Consider the following 12,105-nt stretch of genomic DNA (forward strand, 5'->3'; position numbering starts at 1 on the left):
CACACCGGAATTATTCAATAGACTCTTCGTTTGTCTCCCTGATTCTTCTGATTTTGCTTCTTGCAATGATACCTTCTTTTTCTTCCCTCCATCCTTGCTTTCTTTTGAGGTAAAGAAAAAATATATTGAGAATACATTGAAAGATGTTAGTCAGATTTTTGATAGTCAGATATCTTGCAGTGCCTGAATGGATAGAATCATTGACTGTGTTACCAATGCAAAGGACAATAATATTAAAGGTTGTAGAAATTTACCCTGAAATGTCACCCAATCTTTTCTAGTGAAAAACAAACTTTAGGTTAGCCAAAGAAACAATGGGGATGACAGCCCCATAATGCAAAATGGATTTTAATTCTTGAATATTATAGTTACTGAACAATTAATCATATCATGCTTCTTCTGGGGAGGGAAGTATCCTTGGGAAGGTGTTCTATTTTCAAAAAACAATTTTTAAGTGCCAGTGATTTAATTTTATTACCCATTGAGTAAAAATATCCATGCCTTCCTTCTCAGACATTTAAAAACATTGTGTTCTATGACCATGGGCAATTTAGGTAAGGTAACAAATTACCTGAATTTCTCCGCGGTTATAGCACACATTCTTCTGATGGTTAAGATAAAGCACACTTTCTTCAGGTTTATTCTATGTCAGTAACTGAACATTATAAGGCATCATGCCTCTGAGTGAGTTTCTAAGTTATAGAAACATAAAATAGAACCTCACCCTCATACTTTGTGTTCTATAATTTAATGAAGTTTTTGGTTTCTGATGAGATCAAGTTAAGGATCTTATTTCTAACCTTTATTCTGCATAAGAGAGCTTGCTCAATTTCTCTCTTCTCTCATTATTTTCTAAAGATTCTAAAATTTTCTTCAAGGAGCACAACATGCTGTGCTAGGGATTAAGTTCAGAACTTCGTACATCCTCGTTCCAAAAGAACACGTTATTTGTAGTCACCAACACTGACTCAAGCCAAACCTTCCAACTCCTTTTTAGGACACTTGAATATTCTCCTACTTCCAACCTTGCATCTCCTCTCTGATGCCCTTAAGCTTTCAAGTTTTTCCTTTTTCTTTTGGGCCACCCGGAGGTGTTAGGGGCTATTCTCATCTCTGTGCATGGGGATCACGCCAAGCAGTGCTCAGGTGACCAAGCTGTGCCCTGGGCCTCCTCATGCAAAGCATGCCATCCAGCCCTCTGATCTATCTGTCTGTTCTCACACACCCTCTAACATCTCTGGTCTCTTCTTGATCCTCTCTAGTACAACTCCTACTCCTTTTCCGGGACCTTCCTTCAGCTCTGGGATGGCTTAGCATCTCAGCTAGCAGCTCTCCTTTCTGTCCATTTTCTAGCAGATGGAGCACCCTTTGCTCCAACGTCTTTGTACAAGCAGATTTCTTTGTTGTCTTTCCTGTTGCTACGGATTCTCTGGTTGTCATTTTCTCCAGATCTAAATGGTCCCTAACTCAATTTCCTCCCAGGCTCTCCACTTTATTTAAACACGATAGTTTATAAAGTTGTTTTTGATGATTTATTAGAGGCATTCACTATTCCAATACCAATCCCTCCACCACTGTCACCTTCTGTTCACCTTTGTCTCCATTGTCCTACCCGCCACTGAAGCCTCTCCCAGTAGCAGGCTCATAATTATTGATTTTATATAGTTTGTTGCGTGATTGGTGATAGCACAGCAGGTAGGGTGTTTAGCTTTCATACGGCCGACCCAGGTTCGATTCCTCTGTCCCTCTCAGAGAGCCCCTCAAGCTACTGAGAGTATCCCACCCACACAGCAGAGCCTGGCAAGCTCCCTGTGGCATATTTGATATGCCAAAAACAGTAACAACAAATCTCACAATGGAGACATTACTGGTACCCACTCGAGCAAATCAATGAACAACTGGAGGACAGTGCTAGGGTGCTATTTTGCTTGTTACCACTAAATGGCTAATGGAATGATAAAAAAAATTCATAGAAGAAAATTTCTGAAAAATTATTGTATCTCACCCTGGGGATATTAAGTCCTTGCCCTGGCTCCATCTTGTCCTCAATAAACAATAAAGCCAGCATTATTATTTTAACTCTTCTTTGAATTTGGTCATTGTGCAGGGTTTGGCACTGCTCCCTGAATGTTGCTCTGGTGTACATGGGCCATTGGTACTAGAGTCAAAGCCTTAGGCTTCTTAGGGTACAGCATATGCTCCAGCCCTTTGAGATGTCTTCCTGGCACCATCTCTTCATTTGTGTGCTTATAAATTTATACAAAGATTGTGCTGAAAATCCTACAGAAGTTTAACCTCCTTATGATCCCTGATATAAATATATCCTCATGTATCTCCTCATTTATTATCTAAAATATTGGCTTGATTTCTGTTTTTATCCCTTGAAACTAAGTTTCTTTGGATGGAGTGGAGTGAACAGTCAAAGATAATACAGAGGTTAACTAGTGGCAGACACAGGTCTGATTCCCAGCACTGCATATGATCCCGCGACTACATAGCCAGAAGCCCCAAGAACTGCCCATTTCTCAAAAAAAAAAAAAATTACTGTGACCAGGCCAATAAGTTGACAAGCTGACTCCATTCCTACCTCTCAATAAATCTGAACCACATTGCCAGTGTAGCCCTGGTGACTACTCTCCTTATACTGCTGGGTATGACCCAAGCAGTGAACTGGCATATCAGAGTTGAGTTTCACTGGCTGTGAGTGACTGCTCTTCACACCACCCCATACCCCAGTACTATAAAATGTGCCCTATAAATATTGGGTTCCCTTGGACAACATATTTAAGCTGTGTCTGTAAGCAGGTAGATGCTTGGATTAGGCCAAGATCAAATTTGTTCTTCTGAGGAAACAGGAACACGTAGCCAATAGTTTGAATTAACTTGTTCTCCTTACTTGTCTACAACCACTTCTCATGGAGACATTGTGAAACCTGTTCACATGTGCATTCTGAATAGCACATCTGGAAAATTTGAACCTTTCAGGTTTTATCATCACCATCCCAAAGCCCATTGTTATTGTTGGGCAGAGGAGGGGCTGGCCATAATAGATGTTGTTCAGGGCTTACCCACCTGGCTCTGTGCTCAGGGAGCACACCTGGTAGAGTTTAAGGGACCACATGCAGTATTTTAGATTGATCAAGGGTCATCTGTGAGCAAGCTCTTAGGTCTGGTAAGGTACTATTTCTCTAGTCTCTAATACCCATTTTTTCTGTCCATAGGGGAGAGTAGGAACTGGCATTTTATCAAGACTAGAAAAGTCCTGTGATAGTAAAGGAACCAAGGGCAAGGTACATATTTGGTGTGCAGCTGACTGGTTGATCCTCTGCAGAGCTTGGAGTACTACCGTATGTGGTCCAATATCCCCTGCCTCTCAAATGTTGAGTGGGAGAGAAGACTTGATTGATTCCATGCATAGGGAATACCAGCACTGTATGGTCCCTTTAGCACCACCAGGTGTGGACCCGCACAAAAGGAAGAGGAAATAATTCAAGTAAATTAGTAGGACAAACTCCTTGAGGGACTGGGAATTATAATAAAAGTCACTCCCCCTTTTTTTCAGAGAGGTATACCAAGTTCTAATCCAGGACACTCCCAGAGCATCCCTGGTTAAGTCTGGATTACCAAGGATGGAGCTCAGTGCTCCGACATGGCTCACCAGCCATTTGAGAGTAGATACTCTTTGGAGCAGCAATCCGGAGCCGTGAATGAAACTGAGGCTCTTCCAGGCTCCAACCTCCTTTACCCACATCTTGCTGTCTCTCTGTTTACCTGGTCCGTTGACTCTAGGTGTGTCTGTGTCTGTGCATTAGGATCTCTGCCAAGTGTAGCCGAAGTCAACTAGCAGCAGAGCTCTAATGTGAAATAATATACCTTAGATGGTTGTGGCTATTAGGCCCCGCCCAGCAGAGACTACTGACTTCTTCACTAGGCAGGAAGTGGGGGCAGGGGCAGGCAGGGAAGGGTGGGGAGGGGTGGGGAGGGGCAGGGAGGGGGCAGGAAGGGACAGGGAGGGGCTGGGAGGGAGAAGATGAGCGGAACTAGGGAGGAGCCAAGAGGATGCTGAGATTATCTGGTTTAGAAGGAAAAGGTCCAACCCGAGTCCAGCAAGGCAGACTAGGAACAATGTTTACATGCATTTGCACCTTAATCATCCTCCCTTGTATTTCTGAATGCCACTTAATACCATTTTTGTCAGAGGAAGAAACAAATCTGAATATGGGCATGGGTTGGGGCGGTGTCATCTCTCCTCAGTGATGCTGGCTTTGGACCCGGTTTCAAACGGGTCAGTGGTCTCTAGTCTCCAGTACTGTGCAGAAGGAAAGAGAAACTGGGGGACTGGGGAAATAGCACAGCGGGTAGGGCATTTGCCTTGCACACGACCGACCCAGGTTCGATTCCCAGCACCCCATATGGTCCCCTGAGAACCTCAAGGGTTAAATCCTGAGTGTTGAGCCAGGAGTAACCCCTGTGCATCGCTGGGTGTGACCCAAAGATTTAAAAAAAAAATTCTTGGTTCCCTGCAAGTTTACATCTGGCTGTAAAATTCCCCGTGATCATAGAATTTCTCACTGGAGAGGCACGGTTCCTAGAAATTACTCTGGACCTGCTTGTCATTCAGGTAGGTTAATCAGAGAGTCGGAGCCACTGAGACAATTGTGTAGTTCCAGTTCCCTGAATCATTGTGCCCAAAAAATGAAAGGGACACGTGACAAGATTAACAGTCCTGTAGAGTGCAAATCTTAAACTATTTTATTCTATGCTATGATCTATAAATTACTAAGAAATGGGTTTTTGCACTGTTGTTTCTTGGTTTTATTTTCAGGGGAGGTACACTTAGCAATGCTCATAGACCACTAGATAATAGGGGTTCTCTCTTGGCCATGCTCTGGGAACCATGCCATGCCTGAGATTGAGATCAAGCTTCCACATGCAAGATATAAGTTCAGTCCTTTGAGCTATCTCTCCATTCCTGGGAACTTAGCTCTATTAAGATTGTCCACAGTTTTGTTTGATTGTTTTTGGGCCATGCGGGTGATATGCAAGTATTATTCCTCTCTCTGCACTCAAAAATTACTCCTGGTTGTACTCAGATACCACATGGGATGCTGAGAATTGAACTCAATTCAATTCAATTGACCCAGGTGGGCCACGTGCAAGACAAAAGCCCTTATTTGCTGCACTATCTCTTTGACCCCTGATTGTCCAGTTCTTTCAGCTTGCTTCATTTGTTCTTCAATTTTACATCCTTAGGAGCGATAACACAGTGGGTAAGGCATTTGCCTTGCATGTGGCTGACATGGCCAACCTGGGTTTGATTCCTTCACCCTTCTCGGAGAGCCCAGGAAGCTACCAAGAGTATCTTGCCTGCACGGCAAAGACTGGCAAGCTCCCCCTGACGTATTCAATATGCCAAAAACAGTAACAACAAGTCTCACAATTTGTTGTGAGATGTTACTGGGTCTGCTTGCGCAAATCAGTGAACAATGGGAGGACAGTGCTACAGTGCTATATTGCATATATGCACACACATGTATCTATGTATAATATATATATATCATCCATATATATCATCCAATGCTTGTATTTTTCTTTTTAGTTAGGTCACTTCACATATTTACTTTCAATTTCTTCAGTTTTGTTGGGGATTACAAACTTTTACCTTCTGTTTCAAAATAAATGAACCGAGGTGTAGCCCCGAAATGCACAAACAAAAATATCTGGGTCTCCTACAGGCAAAGCTTGAGCTCAGTGCATTGAGTTATCTCTCCTTCCCCTTCACTTCCACCCCCGCCCCAACAGATTAGGAGCTGCAGTGATACCACAGGGGGTAGAGCGTCTGTCTTGCACGCAGCTGACCTGGGTTTGATTTTTCTGTCCCTCTCGGAGAGCCCGGAAAGCTACTGAGAGTATCCCGCTTGCACAGCAGAGTTTGGCAAGCTCCCTGTGGCATATTCGATATGCCAAAAACAGTCACAACAAGTCTCACAATGTAGACATTACTTGTGCCCCCTCAAGCAAATCGATGAACAATGGGACGACAGTACTACAGTGCTAACTGGTTAGTCTATCATTCACAAAAGTCTGCCACATTTTCTTCACACAGTGATCACTGGAAGGGCATGCCATTTTCTTTCATCTGTTAACTATAGTGAATAATGAATGCAACAGTAAATACTGATGGATAATAACATTTTTGTTCATCGGGGAGATATCAAAAATGTGTTATTGGATCTACTATAAGCAGTAGCTCTAACAGGTTTGAGGTGCTGACTTATACCTATCTTGGTTTATGTTTTTGTCATAATAAATGATGAGGAGTATATATTTCAGGGGCCTGTTGGTCATTCTGTATATCTTATTTGGGAAATGTTTATTCAGATTTACTGATGATATTTTCATTTCATTGTTCTTTTTTCTTTTCTTTTTTTTCCCCCTTTTGGGTCACATCTGGCAATGCATAGCGGTTACTCCTGGCTCTTGCTCTGAGGAATTACTACTGGATCAGGGGACATATGGGATGTTGGGAATCAAACCCAGGTCAGCATTGTGCAAGGCAAAAGCCCTACCCACTGTATTACTGGTCCAGCCCCTCATTGGTTTCTTTGATTTTTGTTTTTGTTTTTAAGTCACAGCTGAAACACTGGTTTGCACAATGCAAATGTTTATATACTTTAGGAGCATAATGTTACCATACCCTGTCAACCACAAAAATGCTAATATCCTCCACCAGAGCCCATTGAACCTTAGCCCACACCAACTACCCATGGCAAATTCAACTCTATTTTCAGATTCCGAAGAACCAGTGGCCATAAAATAAATAGAAAACATCTTAGTTATTTATTTCTTGACATCCAAGTCTTGGAGGACTTCACCCCAATAGCAAGAAAAATGAAAGAGGGCCAGAGAAATAGAACAGTGGGTAGGGTGTTTGCCTTGCATAAAACTGACTCAGGTTTGATTCCTGGCATTCCAAGCCTGCCAGGAGTAATTCCTGAGTGCAGATTCAGGGGTAGCCCCTGAACACCACTGGATGTGACCCAAAAGCCAAAAGAAGAAAAGGAAATAAAAGAAAAAGCAAATAATTGCCTCTACATCAAATTTTAAAGACTTTACACAACAAAAGAGCACTGTAGCACGGTAGCACTGTCCTCCCGTTGTTTATCGAGTTGCTCGAGTGGGCACCAGTAACGTCTCAAAACAAATTGTGAGCTTCGTTGTTATAGTTTTGGGCATATCGAATATGTCACAGGTAGCTTACCAGGTTTTGCTGTGCGGGCGAGATACTCTCGGTAGCTTGCCGTGCTCTCCGAGAGGGGTGGAGGAATTGAACCCGGGTCGGCCTCGTTCAAGCCTAATGCCCTACTTACTGTGCTATTGCTCCAGCCCACAACAAAAGAGAATAGTAAGAAAGCAAAAAGGCTTTCTTACTATTGCTTTTGTACTGGCTGGGAAAAATATTTGCATATATACCACAGTTTAATACCCAAGGTATATGAAGAATTTATGCAACTGAAATGTAAAAAGAAAATCAAAGATGGGACCAAAGCGATAGTAGAGTGGGTAGGGTACTTGCCTTGCATGGTGCCAATCTAGATTCTATCCAGACTACCCTGCATCATCCCTGAGTCATTCCTAGGTATCCATATCATAAAAAATATGACAGATACTCTTTTCTTGAATATATATATATATCTATAAAAGGTAAAGGTAAAGGCCCTCCCGTTGATCGTCGATTTGCTCGAGTGGGCCCAGTAACGTCTCCATTGGAGACTTTGTTGTTACTGCGTTTGGCATATCGAATACTCTCCGTAGCTTGCCGGGATCTCCGAGAGGGGCGGAGGAATCGAACTCGGGTCGGCCATGTTGGCGGCTTGTAAGGCGAACGCCCTACCCGCTGTGCTATCGCTCCAGCCCATATCTATCTATCTATCTATCTATCTATCTATATATCAGGGCTGTTAGAGTGCTTTCACATTTTACAATTATTTTTTGTTTGTTTAGGTTTCTGTTTCTGGTTTTGATTTTGGACTACACTGGCAGTGCTCAGTACCTTTTCCTGCCTTTGTGTTCAGAAGCCATTCCTTGCTGTGATCAGGGGACTATCTGTGGTGCCAGAGATTATACCAGATAAACCAAGTCAGCCTCGTACCAGAAAAACCACTATACTATCACTCTGCCCATGTTTGATTTTTTTTTTTTTTGCTTTGGATCACAACCAGAGGTTCTCAGGGCATGCTCCTGGTTCTATGCTCTGAGGTCACTCCTGTTGATGATCAGGAGGCCAAATGTGTGCCAGAGGGCCACATCCAGATTGGTACCACACAATTGGTACAGCAGCTGCTGTAGGGTGGGTGTGTTGGGCCATACCCTACCCTTTGTTTCTCTGATTACCCCTGGCAGATGCTGAGGAACAGTAGGGTGTGGCCCTGAAACAAAAAGAAACACAAATTGACCTCTCCTATATAAGCAGCCTTAAATTCAAGAGCTCTAAGTCTTGGCTTCTAACTTGGGATTCTATCTTGGAGAAGAGACCATCCTGGCTGGAAAAATGGCACCTCCGAGTTCCCAGGCCCCAAGGGCTCATCAGCTGCAAGCGTTCCTCAGCCTGAGGAGGAGATGGTGCTGCCTGGCTTCCCGGACATCGACAGCGTCATGACGTTTGCTCTCAGGTCAGTGGAGGCAGTCATTAAGGCATCTGGGAGCCTGCCACAGTCTGGCCCAGAATATGATTTTTACCAAAGTTTTCCTGGCTTCCAAACATTCTGTGAGACTCAAGGAGACAGGATGCTTGAGTGCATGAGCAGAATGATGCAGTAGTACGTGTGTCAGAGCGACATCAAGGACTGCAGGAAAGTGACGGACTTGGAAGACAAATTTGATTCATTGGTTGACGCCAATGATGCTATTCTGGATGGAGTGGACATTTTACTGGATGAAGCTTCAGGCATGAAGAAGCATCAGCAGCCCGTCCTCCCCATAGGGTCACAAGCCCGCAAAATGATCGTGTCCAGCTGGAACCGGAAGGCAGAAGAATCTGGCAAAAAAACAAAATCGGAACCCTTCCGGCTGCTTCACGTGAAGAACATCATCCGACCGCAGCTTAAATTCCGAGAGAAGATCGACAATTCCAACACCCCATTTGTTCCGAAGATCTTCATCAAGCCCAACGCCCTGAAACCTCTCCCTCGGGCGCTGTCTAAGGAGAGTCGGGAGCACACCAAGAACCAATCAGAGGACCCGGATGTGCCACCGGCCCTGGTCCACTTCCTCCACCAGCAGCGGACCCAGCAGGTAGAGCAGGACGTGTTCGCACACCCCTATCAGTACGAACTGGATCACTTTACGCCCCCAGAGTGGGCGCTTCAGAAACCGCAGCCCCAAGCCTACAAGCCCCTGCAGGACACGGCCTGCCACTTGGTGACCTCGCTGGACCAACTCGTGCAACTCAACGCGACGCTCCTGGCCTGTTGGGAATTTGCGGTGGACTTGGAGCATCACTTTTACCGGAGCTTCCTGGGCCTGACCTGCCTGATGCAGATTTCCACACGCACTGAAGACTTCATCATCGACACGCTGGAGCTGCGCAGCGACATGTACCTCCTCAACGAGAGCTTCACAGACCCTGCCATCGTGAAGGTCTTCCACGGCGCTAACTCAGACATAGAATGGCTGCAGAAGGACTTCGGGCTGTACGTGGTGAACATGTTCGACACGCAGCAGGCAGCGCGCCTTCTTCAGCTGGGCCGGCACTCCCTGGACCACTTGCTGAAACGCTACTGCAACGTGCAGGCGAACAAGCAGTATCAGCTGGCCGACTGGAGGGTGCGCCCTTTGCCGGAGGAAATGCTCCACTATGCCCGCGAGGACACCCACTACCTGCTCTACATCTACGACTGCATGAGGCTGGAGCTGTGGGCTGCTGCCAGCGAGCAGCCCACGAAGGCCCGGGTGGTGTGGCAGCGCAGTAGGGACATCTGCCTCCGGAAGTTCGCCAAACCGCTCTTCACGGATGAGTCCTACCTGAAGCTGTATGAGAAGCTGAAGACGCCTCTTAACGCACAGCAGCTGACAGCCTTCCGGCTGCTGTTCGCCTGGAGGGATCACCTGGCAAGGAGGGAGGACGAGAGCTGCTGCTATGTCTTGCCCAACCGCATGATGCTGAAGATCTCAGAAGAGCTGCCCGAGAAGCCCCAGGGCATCATTGCCTGCTGCACCCCCGTCCCGCCTCTGGTATGGCAACAACTTCATGAGCTGCATCTTCTCATCCAGAAGGCGCGAGGAACCCCTCTGTGCCAGTCGGAAGTTGCCACCGGAGTGAGGAGGAGAGCACTGCTGCCCCATCCCGAGAGGCTGGAAAGTGTTCCCGTTGGACCTCAAGAACACTCCCACGCTTGGTCTGGTGACTGCCCTGCCATACCCACCAATGGGTCCGTCCCGGGCCAGACGCAGGCCGGCCTCTTCCCAGCCCAGCACGAAGAGAAGACTCTGGTGGCCACCAGCCGCTTCGTTGCCACGGCCGCGGACACCTTGTTTAACGAGGCAAGTGCAGAGCAAAAGAACAAAGCCCAGAAGAAAGTCCAGCCAGTGGTGCAGTCCTTGGAGAACCCATTCGGGATGCTTTTGCAGGCGCTCCAACACAACGCCCACATTTCCCAGGCAGCCAAGGCCGACCCTTCCTCCAGCATCAATGAAATCAGCGAGCGCTGGGAGATGGCCAGCCAGGCGCAGGGACAGAAGGACTCTAAGGACACCGCCAGGAAGAGGGCAGCCCAGGTAACAGCTGCCAAAGACGAGGCCAAGGAAGGGTCGCAGACCCCCGCCCAGCCGGCTCTGTTGCTCCGCCAGCAGATCGCCCTGGAAAACGCTGCCAAGAAGAGAGAGCCAACAAGTGACCCCAGAGCCCCTGAACAGAAACAAGAGAAGAAATGGTCCAAACTGGCTGAGAAGCCCAAGGACCCCAGGGAGGCGCGGGAGAAAGCTTCTACTTCCTTTGACTACCGCAAGCTAAAAGTCCAGGCGTTTGCTGGAAACAGCAAGTCCAAACTGGCCTCCCAGTTTGACCCCGGTAAGCAGATCGTGGCTGGCAAGAAATGCTTCGCAGCCAAAGAACTCCAACAGACCGCCGGAAACAAAAGCATGTCCTTCGTGCTCCGGGAGTTGGACAGAGGGTTCAGATGCAACTCGCCCAGGAGACCACGTCCGCCAGACTTCCGGGTTCTTCCCGGGACCGGGAGGCAACGGCCTTGGGATGGTTTTGTATACCATCCCAATTTTAACACTGTTAGAAATAATTGTTACTGGGAAAAAGAATAACTAAACTGGAGCTTGTGACCCCATGTGCGGTCACGTATTTGAATAGGTGGTGGTAAAGAATCTTTTTGCATTTGTTTTTCTTGTTTGTTTTTGGGTTATATCCAGCGGTTCTCAGCATTTATGCCTGGGTCTGTACTCAGGAATTACACCGGGCACTCTTGAGGGACCATGCGGGGTGCTGTGGATCAAACTGGGCCTGGCTGTGGGGATAAGGCAAATCCCTTACTTGCTGTACTATTGCTTCACTCCAAAAATCTTTAAAAAAAATTGTTTTAGGATCAGAGAGTTGGTACATCAGGGACAGTTCTTGTATTTTGGTTACAGGACTACCGTAAGGAGTGTTTCCCAAGCACAAAGACAGGAGCAAGCCCTAAGCATTGCCAGGTACGGCTCAACCCTCCTGCCTACAGCAAATTCAATCAAAAATTGTTTTAAAATACATTTCTTAGTTCTGGAGATCAATGGATTGATGCTTTACACGGAGGAAAATTCAGTGTTGATTCGTGGCACCATATATTTCGTGAGCACTGTTAGATTAGTGCCCGGCACAGATCTAGGAATAACCCCTGAGCACCACTGGATGTACCCATTCCAAATTCTTTGTGATTATTATCTGGAAATGTTTGAATTGTATACATATCCACATACATGTACACCTCTATATTTGAATTGTATATACATATTACTCAAGTTGCATAAAAACTTACTAGATAGAGGGACTAGAGTGGTAGTTGAAGCTTGCCTTAAAAACCTTAGTGTGAAATATTAGATTATTTTGGTTCTGCTTTG

General features: G+C 46.0%; 1 protein-coding gene across 1 annotated transcript; it reads left to right on the top strand.

Annotated features, from left to right (window-relative positions):
* The first annotated feature begins 8,542 nt into the window (after positions 1 to 8,542).
* LOC130020445 (exosome component 10-like) lies at positions 8,543 to 11,316 on the top strand. The gene is given in 2 exon segments (XM_056111057.1): positions 8,543 to 8,582; positions 8,585 to 11,316. Coding segments are annotated over 2 exon segments (2,763 nt in total). The 5' UTR covers positions 8,543 to 8,551.
* Positions 11,317 to 12,105: the final 789 nt, after the last annotated feature.

This window comes from Sorex fumeus, unplaced genomic scaffold (assembly GCF_029834395.1).
Source record: "Sorex fumeus unplaced genomic scaffold, SorFum_2.1 ptg000012l, whole genome shotgun sequence".
In the NCBI taxonomy this organism is placed as follows: domain Eukaryota; kingdom Metazoa; phylum Chordata; class Mammalia; order Eulipotyphla; family Soricidae; genus Sorex; species Sorex fumeus.